This window comes from Dendrobium catenatum, unplaced genomic scaffold, assembly GCF_001605985.2.
Source record: "Dendrobium catenatum unplaced genomic scaffold, ASM160598v2 fragScaff_scaffold_1685, whole genome shotgun sequence".
Lineage (NCBI taxonomy): Eukaryota > Viridiplantae > Streptophyta > Magnoliopsida > Asparagales > Orchidaceae > Dendrobium > Dendrobium catenatum.
The window spans coordinates 21,851-38,747 of NW_021320147.1; the positions used below are offsets into that span (position 1 = coordinate 21,851).

The window sequence follows — 16,897 nt, forward strand, 5'->3', positions numbered from 1 at the left end:
AAGAAAAATAAATAAAATTGTTTCTTATAGAATTGTTCATGAATTTAAGTATCTTGGAGTTATGATGGCTCTTAGAAGGTTAAAGTCTGCATATTTGAATTTCATATTGAATAAGGCTACAGATAGGCTCAATACGTGGGCCTCCCGGTCTCTGTCTTTGGCAAGGAGAATTGTGTTGATAAAAACTGTATATTCTTCTATTCCTTCATTTATTATGACTCATTCTTTGGTTCCAATAAGTATTTTATATGAGTTGGATAAGTTCTATAGGAATTTTTTATGGCACAAGGATCAAGGAAGGAGGGGAATGCATTATATCTCATGGGAAACATTGTGTAAATCAATTAATCAGGGAGGATTTGGTATTCAAGGTGCTGCTGACACCAATGTTTAAAATTGCGTATTCGGGTATTGAGGCGTTTTTCATTCGTGAGGCGAGGCGTAAGCCTCAAGGCGTTTTGAGGCGTAAGCCTCAAAATCAAAAGATTGCGTAAACATAAAATGATAAATTTTTTAAATACTATTGAGTGAATAATATAAAACATAAAAAAGCATAAGATATAAAGTGAAATCAAAATATCTCAATAATAAGACAACATGAAATATAGTTCAACTCAAAATGCTATCTTTCCAAAATCCTAGTATTCTTTTCATTAACATATAATTCCAATTTCTAAAAATAAATAGCGATGACATATCATAAGAACTCATAAATCATCAGCACTGTCAACACTAAGGGGTTCTTCATTTGAATCATCATTATGATGAACTGCTCTCTCCCCTTCCTCCTCTCCTATAGAGTCCAATGTCGGGCATTTACTTCAAGATTTATATAAGTTTTAATATATATAGCGTGAGGCGAGGCGGACCTCAACCAAGTTGAGGCGCAAGCCTCATAACAAAAACTTGAGGCGTAAGCATCGAGGCGTTTTTTACTGGAATTGCGCAAAGGCAGGCCTCAAGGCGAGCCTCATATTGCGCAATTTTAAACCATGGCTGACACACAAGGTCCTTTAAGAGCTCGTATTGTGTGGAACTTTATCAATAATCATAATGTTCTTATTAACAAGATTATTGTAGCAAAATATGGTAACGATGTTTGGAACGATAAAGTTAGAAGATGCTTGTCTCCGACGTGGAGTATTTTAAAGGATGGAGCTCAGTTTTTAAAACTGATTACTAGATTAGCAAGTTTCGAATGGGGATAGAATCAATATTTTAAATGATAATTGGATTCTTGATAAAAGTTTGAATAAATGGCCAACTAAGTGTAATATAAGGGAGTTGTACAACAAATTTGTTTCGTTTCTTCTAAATAAAGATGGGAGCTAGAACAATTCTTTGCTAAAGAACATGTTTTTTGAAGATCTAGTAAATATTATTTATGGAATTCCTATATGTCCTTATTCAAATGAACATACATTAGAGCTGTTGGCTGGTAATTCTGGGAAGTTTATTTCTGCAATGGCATTTCAGGCGTTTGTAGGGCGTAATATAGAAGGTATTCATGTAAACTAGATAAGGAAGCTAAGAGTTACTCCTAAGGAATCATTATTCTAGTGGAGATTGATTAATAATTCACTACCTACATATTGTCAGTTGAATAATAGAAAGCTTCGGGATTCTTGTTGTTGTCTGAGGGGTTGTTTGGAAACAGAAGATGGTAATCACATTGTTGTTAATTGTAAAATGTTAAGTGAAATATTTGATATGTTGACTATATGGGGTATTTATTTACCAAAGTTAAATAATCTGTCTCAATGCTTAAAGAACTTGGAGAAGATGGCATTGTCTAATCCTGGTGCAGTAAGATTGTATTTCTCCTCCCTATATTATAATTGGAGAGCTAGGAATTGCTTTATGCATGGATCTAAGGTTCCTCATGCGGTTACATTAGCAGCTCAAATTCTGTCTTTTTCAGTGCAACCTATTTTTCTTCCAATTTGCAAGAACTAGATACTAATCGGCATTTGGTGCTGTCAAAAAAAACGATTTCCCCCTCCTACATATTGGATTAAATTGAATGTCGATGCTTCATTGTTGCAGTCTAATAAAGCAAGCATAGCAGGAGTGTTACGAGATCACAAAGGTAGATTTTTGCTTGCGTATAGAAGGAAATTATTGCATTGAGACATCTCTTTATTGGAACTAATTGCTTTTTCGACTTCAAGAAAGAAATACAAGATTGGATGATAGAGCAGCAAGGCATTATTATTGAAGGAGACAACATCAATATAGTTAAGCTTTTGCAAAAGACGGTGATGAAGACTAACCGGAATAACAGTATTCATAGCATGGATTTTTCTTTTTTAGATGTCATTCATAATGTTATTTTTCATTTTGTTTCTAGAGAGGGCAATAGTGTGGCGGATTTTTGTGCCCATTATCCCCTTTTAGGTGACTTTTATTCGGAGGATTTTATTGTTGGTGAACTTCCATCAAGTGTCGTTGACTTGATAAGGAAGGATAGTGATAGATTAGCTATCACTTAGATTTCTTTGTATCTTCTTTCTATGCATTAATGCAATTTGCATTTCCTCGATAAAATAAAATAAAATAGCATAAACACAATTAGAAAACTTTCCTAAACATTTTTCTCTTGATTAGAAAACTTCCAAAATAATTTCACTTAATTAAGAACTTTCCTAAACAATTCACCCTTTGTTAGAAACCTTACTAAACAATTCCCCTTTAAATAGGAACCTTCCTAAATAGCTCCCCTTAATTCCTTACATAATAAATAATAGCTCCCCCGGCCTAGCTCTAGGCCCCCCGGGGGTTACTCCCCCCCACTCCCACAAAAGACGCACCTTGTCCTCAAGGTGGAATGATGAGACTGGCTCTAAATCATCTCATATGGGTCCCATGTGGCTACATACTCCAAATCCTTTCACTTGATAAGTATCCTCTGTGTTCCTATTTCCCCTCGGCGCACCCTTCTACTTCCAGGGGCTCCAAAATTATATGTCTCCTATCAAAGTCAAGGGCAGTGTAGACGGTGTGTGATCCCCTATTGCACGCCTTAGTGGCTTCTTAGACTTCGGCCTTGGCTGACGTGAAGAATTTGATGGCTGGGGTCTTTGATAGCTTGAAATGCTACTAGAAGAAACCACATAAGAGCTTTTAGCTGGTGGTGTTTCATTCTTTCTCTTCAGAGGGCCTGATTGCAAAGTGCTCTCAATCTTTGGAGAAGATGATTTAGGCGAGACATTCTTTGAACTGGTTGGCTTAGAAAGTTCCTTCAACATAATAGGTAGAGATGAATTTCTCCTTGATCTTTGAGAGAAACTTGTAGATTCTTTCCTCATCATAGCCTTAATGGATTTGGATGCCATTACTGCTTTGTTCTGCTCCAGCGTCTCATGCATCACCTTAAGTTGTTCTTGTTTTGCTGCATGGTTTCTAGCATTCTCAGCTCGAAGTTTATCATTCCTTCTCTCTCTATATTAGCTATAAAATCCCCCTTTTTAATCTATAGAAGTTTGTAACAAACCATCAATACCAACTTTGGCATCAAGGTATTTACCAGCCTTGCTGCTTTCCATCAATTTTATAAGCATGTCATTCAACTCTGCCACTTGCTACTGATTCCATTTAGCCGATGTACAATCTTTGCCCTCCATATCAATGGAAGTAACCACAGGTTCAGTAGGAGGATCACCTTGCAGTGGTTATACCGTGACGATCTCTTCAAACATAACAACTTGAACACTTTCTAGATTTGAAGGCTTGGCCTTCACCTCATCTTCTTTTTTCTCCTGTACTTCATAGTCCAAGTTACCCGAAGCAATCTGATGGCAAGAATCTGAATTTTTTTCCGTGTAGAATACTTAAAGGAACCACCCATTCCCACACTACATCTTCATAAGACAGATTTGGTGGCATTAACGGATGCCTTTGAAGTTTTCGTATTTTTAATATCTACATTTTCATCCTTTTGTTTGCGCTCAAAAAGGTTGATAGCTCTTGAACACTCATTCAAGTGACATTATTTTCAGGCTTCTTTAGTAGATGTTCCATTTCATCATCCCCACTCTCGATTGGATCAACATCTCTATTTGTTGTAGTTTTTTCTCTGTCCAAAAAATAATTGAGGCTCTTAATAGTAATTGCAACAGACCCACGAGAACCAGATCTACCTACCTGGATCAGCCGCATTGGTGAAATAGATCTTCTAGATGTTGCAGATCTTACAACTGGCCAACTTCGTACACCATTAGGGCTATCTCAATCACTTAAAATCTGAGGAATCCTTACTCTCGAATGAGTTATGCCGCTCAGCTCGGGCTACTTTAGTAGAAGAAACGATGGTTGCTACGAGATTAACGACATCATATTTTGCACTGAGGGAAAAAATTTCCTTTTGCTGCTTGGTTAATATTTCTTGAATCATTCAAGGATGTATGTTGCTTCTTTGCAGTGTTGAAGTGCATGTTATTTGGGCACAACTCCAGGAACACAAATAATAAGTTGCTTAATTCCACTGCTCCAAAATGCTGAGATGCTAAATCAGAAATATGGTTGGTACAACAATTAGCACCAGTAGCATAATTGAAAGAAGCAACTAGCTCTTCCGTCAAAGCAGTGAGCCTCAAGTCCATAGCCCGCAACAATTGATTCTTTGTAAATTCAGGAGATAGTGATAACCCAGGAAATCTCTTATTTATGGACTGATAATCCCTTTCACGTTCATTCTCTGGTTCCCTCTTCCGCAACATATCCCAATGGCGCTCCTCTTAGCGTATATCAAGTTCTTGACAAAAAGCATCTCTATCATCCTTCTGTTAAGTAATTATTGGGACTCCAAGATTTAAATGGTCATGTGAAAAAATGCTCCCTTGGTAGTCAGTTCCAGCAGAACCATAAATGTCTTTCCTTGACAAATAATCATGCCCTGAGGGTAAAACTCACGCCATAAACAATGTTTGACCCTTGAGTATGATGATATCATCAATATTCCGCCTTGGAGCTCCTAAAATTGAAGGTGAATGTGGTCTTCCATATTGAGAACTGCCAAGAATGGGTAAAACATGTGGATCTACATCCATTCTTCAACCATGCGAACTAAATTCTTGAGAACTGGGATGAATAGGTGCAGCTCTTGCTACAAGATATTCAGTTTGTTTCACATAACGACTGGGATGCAGTGACCCTAGGATCGCAACCACCCCAATAGCTTCTTCCTCCTCAAGTGTAACAGTTGTCATGATCCCTCCATGTTTCTCCCATGTATCGAGGGTGGGAATCTCACCATGTCTAAAATGAACCTATCCCCATGGTTCGGCCCATCCCCCTCCTCTGGTAGTCCACTAACTTTGCCCAAATAGCCTCCCATAGTAGTTGTTCACTCCACAACCTCCACCATAAAACTCTCTTCTTACTGTCCCCCAATCTAGAACTCCTAATATGCCTCTTATCGGAGCCCAAATAGGTGGTTCTTGATGAAAGCAACTCTCCTTATCAAATTCTTCCCATCTGATTTCTTTTCACTTAGATTCAGAAAAGGGAATCCCGATCGACTACGGGTTAGGGTTAGCAATTGGAACCACCGATGAAGTTTTGGATTACATCTTCATGAGCTTCCTTAACATCTCTTCTATCCCTCCAAATTATCTCTCCATTTGATTCTCCATAGTTAAAAACTTCTCCTTCATAACGGATTTAAATTACCCTATTTTTCCTTTCAATGCATCCACTTTCTTTGTTGTCATCTCTCCAAAAACCTCGCTCTAATACCAATTTGATGCGTCTTGGAAGTAAAAACAGCAAATAAAAGAGAAGAAAGTAGAAAACATAGGAACACAAGGATAGGACTGATTTTTTTATTTTTCCTACGATAATAAAGCAAGATACAATTGATCTACTATTCGAGAGGTAGATCAACTCTCCCACAAACCCTAGACGCCATTAGGAACTCGCAACAAACACTAGGAAAATAAACTCAGCAATCTCCTCCCCAAACCATAAACAAAGTCCTCCTTAAATAGCCCTAGAACACAATAATACAATTAGAATCTTCCTAATCAACATAAACATAATTTAGAAAACATTTCTAAATAAATAGAAGCATCCTAACCAACATAAAAATAATTTAGGAAACATTCATAAACAATTAAATATGATTTAGCAAACATTCCTAAACAATTAAACATATATTTGGAAACCTTCCTAAACAATTAAACATGATTTAGGAAACCTTCCTAAACAATAAAACATATTTTAGGAAACATTCCTCAACAATTAAACACTTTTTTTTTAAAACACTTCCAAAATAGCATAAACACAATTAGGAAACATTCCTAAACAACTCCTCCTTGATTAAGAACCTTCCTAAATAATTTCACTTAATTAGGAAATTTCTTAAACAATCCCCCTTTGATTAGAAACCTTCCTAAAAAATCCCCCTTAATTAGGAACGTTCCTAAACAACTCCTTGATTAGAAATCTTCCTAAACAGTTCCCCCATAATTCTTTACATAATAAATAATAACTCCCAGGCCTGGCATATCATAAAGATCATACAATTATAATGCCCTCCACACTAGTCACTTCACCTAGACTACTGAAAATAAGATTAATGAAAACAAGAATAAATTTTATAAACAAGAATGCTAAAAAAATTGATTGCACGACCACATATTCAATCCTACAAAAGGTAGCATGTCCTGAGCTATAATTCTACATTAATATGAGAGATGATGTGCAAATGGAAACTCTAAAATTATTTAAGCACAAACAGAAATAGATTCTTACACAATTTTCATTTCAGCAATTTCTGATAGGTTGAGAGAATTCGCTTTTGCAAAATATCTGGAGTGAAGTGAATATTCCTCAGCAGCACTCAATGGAGGACCACCTAAATCTCCAAAACCAAGCAACTTAGCAAAATCAAAGCCATTTTGAGCTTGGGCAGCTTTTTCCCATTGCTCCTTCCTACGCTGGTCCGGGTCCTTCATCAATGACATGAACGCAGGATCTAGATATGCATCCACATGAAATGAACTGCTACAGAATTTAAATCAAATTAGCTTGCTTCTGTAAATATTTATCATCAGCATGGCATAATCAGCACTTGGGAACTCCAACAACAAATCAAAACAAATTTTACACACTTGGGAACTGCAATAAAAAAGATGCTAGGATGAAATTAAGTATGCCAGCATCGTTTGGTTATTGGTGCAAAATAAGATTGACGCTAATCTCCAAAAATTTGCAAAGTTGCCCTTTGGTCGATTCATGCCAGTGCACATGCAGTAAATTTGCAAGTTGCTAAAAAAAGCAGCTAAAATGTACTACCAAAGAAAGACTCAATTAGCTCAACTATAACCAAATGATCTGATATAAAAATCAAAGTTCATGTTCATCCAAAACGCAAGATGGTGCATTGAGACGTGTTAATCGGCATGCTGAGTTTTTATTTGAATTTAGATGAGGCTGCTTTAGTAGTTCAGTGTTTCTCTTTAAACATGCCATGATGACCGTTATGAGAACAAGTTGTGTTCTTTAATGTTCTAACCTTTATCCTCTATAGTTGAATTTGGTTCCCTGTGCTGGTTTGGTTCGCTTCAGCCATCTGTTTACTATTTTGCTTTCAGTTTGGTTATAGTCATGGTTCTTAGTTTGGTTTTAATGGGTCAATTGCTGTTCGGTTTTATCCCTGCTGGACTATGAATTAACCCTATTAATTCTGCTCCTTGAGTACTATAGAAAAGCAACACTGAACCAACCACGGTAAAATTTGCAGCTACTTTTACGTGTTTTGTTGTTCCATCAGTTGATAATAATTCCTTTGCGGTACTTCCGCAGGTGCTGGCTGTGATTATTCCGTGCAATCTGTGCCTTAAGAGGCCAACTCAATTAAATTAAAATTAAGGGGAAATCATGTGATTATAAAAAGTTATGTCAGAAATATTTAAGAGACAAGTTCCAATACTAGTTTCGTTTAAATATTTTTGCAATCTCAATGTGATCTGAGTGTTGATTGAATGTGAATTTTCAAACTAGATGCAAGTGATGGCTAGTGTTTACAAACTTTTAAAGGAAGCAATCTTCTCGTGCTAACATGAGACTTGAATCTTTTCTTTGGGTGATTTCTTTTTATCATTTTCCTTTTCTAAATTTTAATTATTAGTCTGCCTATGTGATTAGATTTAGTCAAAACTCATAAAAAATATGGGTTATCTGATGAAGGTGTGATTATGAAGTGACGTGGTTTTCATTGATCTGGAATTTATATGTTAAATTTGTATTTAGGTGATCATTAAATTTTGTTTGCACAAATTCTGAATGTTTTCTTCTTTTCATCAAAAAATAGATATTTGTTTAAATTGAAGGTCTATGAACAGCAATTTTTGATCATTTTTATATGACTTAATACATTACATTATATAAATATATTAGAAAATGCTATACCTTAAAATGACATCCATCAAATTTGATATCGAATGTTAAAGTTACATCAGCAAGAACTAGAAGTGAGGCTCAATATCAAAATCAATCAACAAATCATCAAAGGAAAGTGTTATGTTCGCTCAAGAAAAATGGTTTTAGGCACGAAACCCGCTTTCCAGGCTTACAGTTCAATTTTCCTTAAGGTAGATTGATTTTTTAATTAATCTGATTCCCCCGAGGATCATATATGGGATTATTCAAATTTGGGTTCTTCCTATTAACACAAGCCCTTATAGTTAATTATCCCTCCCACTTCTTGGAAGAGCAGTCTAGCATAGCTTCAAAATTTTAAGTTTTAGTCTCATTTTTAGGGGACAAAAGTAGACCCGATCAAGATCACATTGTTCCGTCATCCTGGGAATAATGTGGATTTCAGTCTACCAATACTAACAAACTATTGGTTGCAACATTCAGGGAGTCTGATTAGTAGCCATGGGTTGCCTCATCTCAGAGATCCCGAGCAGAGTGAAGTAATTAGAGGTTGTGGTTTGAGTTTTGGGACTTATATCTATTACAATGTCAATTAGTTTATTTAGTTTGAGGCTTATGGCTTCTTTTAGAAGGTGCCCGATAGTTTAATTTAGAATAGGGCTTATAGCTCTACTTAGGAGTTATTGAGTAGTCTAATTGGAATAGGGCTTACGGTTCCGCTTAGGAGTTGCCAGTTAGATTTTTTAGAATAGGGCTTACGACTACGCTCATGAGTTTCCTAGTTGTTTAGTTTGGAGCTTATAGTTCCTTTTAGGAGTTGCCCATTAGATTTCTTTGGGATGGGGCTTATGGCCCGCTTAGAAGTTTCCCATTATTTTGTTTAGTATAGGACTTATGGCTTTACTTAGAAGTTTATTACATATTTGATTTAGGATAGGACTAATGACTTTAATTAGAAGTTACCTGGTAAATTTGATATAGGATAGGACTAATGACTTCACTTAAAAGTTGCCTGTAAATTTAGTTTAGAATAGAGCTTATAACTTCAATTAGAAGTTGTCTTATGGATTTTCTTTTGGATTGGGGCTTCTGGGTTCAATTAAAAGTTGTCCGATTTGACTTCGTTTATGATTCATTACTTCACAAAGAAGCTTCCCTAATAAATTGATTAAGAATAAGTCTTACTGCTTCATTTAAAAGGAGTCTATTAGTTTGCTTTAGGTTCCTTGGTTCACTTAAAAGCTCCCTAATAAATTAGTTAAGATAGGATTTATTGCTTCACTTTGAAGTCACCTATTAACTTAGTTTTAGGGTTATCTACTCCACTTGGAAGTTGCCCAAATAAATTGGTTAAGAATAGGTCATACCGCTCCTTCGAGAAGTAGTCTGAAAAATTTAATTTAGGAATAAGTTTTACTGTCTCATTTAGAAGTAGCCTGTTAATTTATGTTTGCTGAACTTAGGAATAGTTACTTTGTTTTTATTTTTCTCTTTCTTCAAAAGTTGCTGTTTTTAGTTACAATATTTTCCTTTTGCTTTTAGCATCGTTCTGTTCTTATCTAATTTGAGATCGTTTATTTGCTTGCAGGTATTAGTAGCCCGCACCACTTGCCAGTTTGGTTTAGTCTTTATTTTTTTTTTTTGTTGTTGTAGATGTTTAGTTTGTTTGGAGTTTTTTTGTACTGAGTTGGCTGTTGTATTAGTTGGACTGGTTGTATTTAGAGTATTTTAGTGTAAACATTTCCTCTTTTTTTTAATTTAGTTTATTACCTTTTAAGTTAATTAATTAATTAATTCATCGTGTTTTAAATTAATTAATTAACTAAAAAATTTTAATTTATTGTGTTTTTTTTTCAAATTAACATTGTCGTTGTCTGATCCCAAATCCTGGATGAAAAAAAATAGAGGGTTGCGTTAGATAGTCGACAGTCAGCATAAAACTTGTCAAATAACATGAATCATTTAATACATTATGTTAATACTAAGGCGTTCCCTGTAAGAGAAGGCTAAGAAGATTAATAATTTATGATTAAAACTATGGTATTCTGATAAGAGTCATGCTAGAAATGGTGTAGGAATGATTATAAATAAAAGTTTGAAGGATAATATTGTAAAAATTAATAGAATTGGAGATAGAATTATAGTTTTCAAGATTATTGTTGATATTAAGATTATTAATATTATAAGTGATCATGCTTCTAAAATAGGTTTGGATATGTGTTCAAAATTAAAGTTTTGAAATTATTTAAAAGAATTAATACAAAAGATATATCTTGAAAAAAAAATTTATTGGAGGAGATTTAAATATACATGTTGGTAAAGAGATAGATGGTTTTAAAAATATTCATGCTGGCTATGGAGCTGGAGCAACTAATGATGGTAGTAAGATCATATTTCATTTTGCTATAGCTAATAATTTTATAATTGCTAATACCTTATTTAAGAAAAGAGAGAGAAATCCTGTAAGAATGGATATAGTAAACTCGAATTGATTATTTCTTATAGAAAAAATAGATCGTTTAACTTCCGAAGATTATAAAGTTATTCCGAGTGAAAGTTTATGTATTCAACTTCGTTAATTAGTTTTGAACTTTAAGATGAAGGGGAAGAATAAAAAAAAAGTAAAACATTTTTCAAGGATTGATAGGGGCATTTAAAGAATACTAACAAAAATATTTTTGAGAGTAAAATTCTAGATCTTAAGATTTTGTCCGTGCATGAGAAAGCTAATATTATGTGCAAAAAGCTGCTAAAAAAATTAAAAAAGTAACAAAGCATGTACTTGGAATAATAAAGGGGAAAAAGCTCCTAATAGTAAAAATAGTTTATGGTGGAATCAAAATGTGCAAGAAAATATCAATAATAAGAAGCTTTGTGATGAAAATTGGTTTAAAAGTAAAAAATTTTGATAATTGGGAAAGATATAAAGATATTCATAAAGAGTCTAAGAAAATAATATGCGATGCAAAGATTTTAATTTTTAATGATTTATATAATATATTAGATATAAAAGATGGTAAAAGATGTATATATAAGTTAGCCAAATAAAGAGATTGTAGTTAGGATTTAATGCAAGTAAAGTGCATTAAGGATGAAGATCAAAAAGTGATTTTATCATAAGAGAAATTATTAGAAATGACCTTCCTTGATTAGATTTAAATGAGAATTTGACTCTTAACATGATACAATGGAGAAAAAAGATACAAGTAGCCGACCCCATATAGTGGGATAAAGGCTAGTTGTTATTGTTGTTGTGTTTATTTCAAAATAAATAATTAATTAATTAATTAAAAGAAAATTTTAATTACTAATTAAAAATTTTAGTATTTCTTATTACTATCATTTAATTAAACTGATTAAAATTTTAATTTAAATAAAATCAAATTAGGATTATTTTAATTTTAAAAACAATGTTTAAATTTAATAATAGACTCAAATTGCTTTCTCCAAAAACAAAATTTTAATTTAAATATATATTTTTTTTTAATTTGGCAACCTCCTAACATCTCCTCCCCGCAAAGGAAGGTTGAGAAGGCACTTGTATTTCAATCTGGTAGGTCAGATCAAAGATACGATAGGCCACATTCAACAAAATAGGCTAGACGAAGGCGGGCTGAGTCGCACAAGCGAAAGGCATGGGTAAGGAGTAAGGCGGAGCGATGTTGCAAGTGGGCGTAAGGCGATAGCAGGGTAAGGTCAACGGAGCGAAGATGGGCCGCATAAGGAGTGCGATGGCAGCGAGTCAGGTGCACAAAAGAGATCGCGTATCGAAGAGAGGACAGTAGGCCATGAGCACTAGGCAGACCGCGAGTGGGAGCAGAGGAGTGGGAACGGACGGAACAAGCAAACAGGCGGAAATGAGGATAAGTTTTTCTGTTCGTTTTTTTTTTTTTTTTTGGTAAAGCCAAAGAATGGTGTACTTTGTGAAACGAGATGTCTCTCCATTTTCTTCTTCTTCTTTTTCAACAAGTTAACCATACAAAACAATTTGATTGACAACAAAATAAGTAAAATCAAATGATTGGAGACATAAATTAAGTTAAAGAGCAAATTAAAACTTTAAAAGCTAATCAATTAAATCAACCTAGTACAATAGTTGATTCTAATCATAATGATGAACTCTTTCATCCAAATGTTACTATGATTAGAACACCAAAAATAAATCAACACAGAGGAAGAAATCAAGATAAATAATATGGTGTATGACAAGAAGCTTATGTTAATCATAAACATCAAATTTATTGAACGAATTATAAGAAAACTAAGAAAATTAAAATTGAGCTGTTTGTATTTTATGGAAAAGTAGACACTAAGATTTTATCTTAATAAAAGACAGGTATTTTCGTAGAATAGCAAATAAGATTGAGAGAACATCAATGATTGCAAAATAAAAAGTAACAAACTAAAATGTATTGGGTGAGTATGAAAAAGATTGGACATGACATCACTTGAGACGAGAAAATTATTGGAAGTATAATAAGTCTTTATCATATAATGATGAATTTTAACACATTAAGACAATGAACAAAAATAACCACCGAATACATGAATACATTTGAGGACTTGTGATTGCATTCTAAAATAGCTAATGATATAAAAACATTGTTTTCTGAGGTTTATATCTGTGAATTAAGTCCTAAAATTAGAGGAGAGATGATACCACATTAGATTTAATCGCTTATGTTTTTCAACTTCCATTAGATTTTGAGTAAATGTTTAAACGTCCAATTGTAAGAGAGCTATTACATATATTAGAACTTTGTCTTTCATCAAAATAGCCGCTCAATTTGTTGCGGCCACCCTCCAAAGAAAGTGGTTCTATTGTAAACAAAGAGGCCATAACAACAACAACAACAACAACATCAACATCAAGCCTTTGTCCCACTACGTGGGGTTGGCTGCATGAATCCTTTTTCTCTATTGTATCCTGTTAAAAGTCAAATTCTAGTTTAAATCTAATAAAGAAATATCGTTTCTAATATTTTTTAACCAAGTCTTTTTAGGTCTACCTCAATCTTTCTTAACATAAGTAAAATCTAATACTACTTTCCTAACCGGGTCATCGGAAGGCCGCCATTTTATGTGACCAAACCATCTAAGGCGACTCTCTCTAATCTTAGCTTCAACTTTTATGTAAACAAAGAGACCAAGAAGAAATATGTTGTTACTGCATCTAGCTCTAAAATTTCTGCTAAATTTGATTTTAAACATCAAAAAACTAGTCACCACACAAATAAAGGTCCTAGTTGGAACTAAACTATTAATGTAGAATATGAGAACGTTGAAATTAATGAGGGAATCATGAATTTCATAAGAAATTAGTGTTTATAATCATGCTTTAATTCAATTTTTTTTTCTTAAGAATTTATTAATTCAAATTCTTTAGATGTTCTGCAATGCATCATTGTCACACACCTAAAACTAAATCAAATGGGAACAAAAATTCAATTTTTAAAACCTATTTAATAGGGTGATAACCATTACAAACTCATCATTCAAGATAGGACTTGTATAATGTAGCGGTTAAATCGACTATAGATCGCATGGATTTAAAACCTGAACCTCTATCAAGGCCATATAAAGTAGCTTGGATATATAAAACTACAATTTACATGATACAAAAATATTGGGTCCATTTAACTTACTAAATATAATAATAATATCTGGTGTGACATCTTGCTTATGAATCACACGTCTTTTTGGGTAGACTGTGGTCTTATGATGCACCAACACTTCTCACGAAATATGCAATGTCTAATAGTTATTGGACATGAACTTACCAAAAAACATTTTACTTTCCACTGCACTAACACGCCCATCTCTCGACTCTCCCCCATTCTAGAATTTTAGAGTTTCCTCCCCAGTCACACACTCATCGCACTCTCAACGTCCATTTAACTTACTAAATATAATAATAATATCTGGTGTGACATCTTGCTTATGAATCACACCTCTTTTTGGGTAGACTGTGGTCTTATGATGCACCAACACTTCTCACGAAATATGCAATGTCTAATAGGTATTGGACATGAACTTACCAAAAAACCTTTTACTTTCCACTGCACTAACACGCCCATCTCTCGACTCTCCCTCATTCTAGAATTTTAGAGTTTCCTCCCCAGTCACACACTCATCGCACTCTCAACGTCAATGCCATCTCTCATCTCAAGGAAAACCCACACCTCCCCCCCCCCCCCCCCCCCCCCCCAAAACAAAAAGGAATATCCTCTCTTGACAACAAAGCTCATGATTAGGATTAGTCCCCCTCTCAACACCATCTCCTTTGTTGACGTCAAAGCTCACGACTAGAATTTCAACTCCCCTTTCTCTCAATGTGGTCGCAACGCATCTATGATGACTTGGTGAGTACCACTTTATTTTTAAAATTTGAGCTAAATCAATGCGTGAAAGCAAGTCTTAAGGTTTGAAAAATTAAGTTAGATTTGATTCAATTTAAATTTTTTTTTTTATGAAATCAAGCCTAAGTAGGTTTATTTTTTTTATCTCGACTAATTTCATGAATTTTGACCAAAATTGAGTGCATTTTTCAATTTTTAGATAAAGCTTGTTTTTTCACCAGAAAATCATAAAATTTGAATGAAATTTCAATAGATTTTAATATAGTTATATCTTTCTTTTAAGATAAATTGTAAAGCTTAAGCTTAAGTTTTCAACTTTTATGAGAAAGTTAACTTGGTTTAAAGCTTAAGCTTATGTTCATGTTAAAATTAAAATTAAAGGCTTATCATTTCTTTCTTAATCTTAATATCTATCTATTTAATTCTTCTGATTTATTTTTAATTTAAAATATATAAAAATTATAATTATTTATCCAATGCGTATATTTGTCCTATATTTTTAATAATAGGCATGTCCCATGCCAATATCATGTCCAGGTCCTTGTGTTGGTACCCATGCATCCTAATCGTAGTTATATGATTTAGATAAGACTCACTTAGAGAGCTTTAACAATTATGTAGTTAAAAGCAATTCGAGGACAATAGTGTTAAAACCTAATAAGCCTAAGATTACCTCTGTCATATGCAAAAGAATCAAATGGTCTTAGTGAACTAAGGAAATCTATAAATATGGTCAAGCCAACATACTTTCAAAAAGAAAACACTAAAAAATGATTGATATGTGCTTTGATGGCTATAAAATTGAAAAAATTTATGCCTAAAAGTCAATATATCTAAGAATGTTTGTCTATTGTTAATTAACTTTAAAGAACTATATCTTGAGGATCTCCCTAATAAACTGACACCTTAAATACATACAACATGTTATTGATTTGATAGAACATCATTACCTAATTTATAGCAAGTTGACCACTCCTTTGGCACCATGAGATCTCTTGATTTGAATGTCCATCATTGGCTCCCTATACAAAATTTGAGATTGAGCCTTGGCCGCAATCATCCTAGACCCTAAAAGAATCTACAATATCACCCTAGGACCAAACATTTAGTCCACCCAAACCAAGAATTACTTGGTTTCCCCTATAAACCTGAATTAGCCCATTTCATAAGCTTTCGTAGGTCTAGAAAACACATAAATCTTGCCTTGAGTCGATCTTTCTCCAATATTCTATAAACTGTCCAGCAACAAATTGGCACCGCCTTGATCTATCAGCTCTTCCTTCGAGCACCATCTCCTTAGTAGGTTAGCATCCTTTCTACTTGACCAATGCTTCTAGAACCGATCAAAAACATCTTGATTATAGGTTGTCAAAATGGGTCAACGGGTCGGATTCGGGTTCAATTCGAAATTGACCCAACCTGAATTTGTTCAACCCAAACCCAACCATTTTAATACACGGGTAAAAAATATGGACTCAAACCAGACACGTTAGCAACCTAAATGACCCGAACCCAACCCAATAACCCATTTTTTATTTTATATTTTTTAAGCAATAGATTTTAAAGTAATTGAAAAAAATAAGACAATCATACCAACAAATACAAAAATTAAGGAAAATTTTTTTAAACCGATCAAAATAGAGTTGACAGATCATGTAATTTGTTCAACTCAAACTCGACCAATTTAATAAACTGGTCAGAATTCCATACCCAAACCCTATCTGTTTATTATATAGGTCAACCCGAACCTAAGGTTGGCAAATCAGGTAATTTTTTGACACCCCTAATCTTGGTAGCCAACAACTTCTCAGCAAGCGCCATCTTCCCAAACGCCATCTCATTAGTCTTTGGACCATAACCTCATCTCATTAGTCTTTGGAACTGGTAGATGGTGGGGGCAAGAAATATAGGGGAGCCTATACCCCTCGCGCACACCGGAGATAAAAACCGAAACGATGAAGAAGAAGGGGAAGAACAAACTCTTACAATAAAACTAAAAAGAAGAAATTACAAAACACAAAATTTCAATGACTTACAAACTTTGACTCATAAACCAAAGACACCCTAAAGTTGCTTTACTTTGAGAAGAATGATACAGGTGGAGTGGCACTTGCGGAGAGACGAAGAGATTAGAAGCCAAGAAGAAGGGTGGAAAG

At 34.1% G+C, this 16,897-nt stretch overlaps 1 protein-coding gene across 3 annotated transcripts in view; it reads right to left on the minus strand.

Moving 5' to 3' along the window:
- The window catches only part of LOC110106419 (protein GDAP2 homolog), a 42,139-nt gene that overhangs the window by 10,782 nt on the left and 14,460 nt on the right, over window positions 1–16,897 (minus strand). For 2 of the 3 annotated variants that reach the window (XM_028701403.1, XM_020836322.2), the window contains one exon: window positions 6,754–7,005. In XM_028701403.1, the coding sequence (XP_028557236.1) occupies window positions 6,754–7,005 (252 nt within the window). The remainder of the gene's footprint in view (window positions 1–6,753; window positions 7,006–16,897) is intronic. The other variant, XM_020836323.2, reaches the window with a different exon arrangement.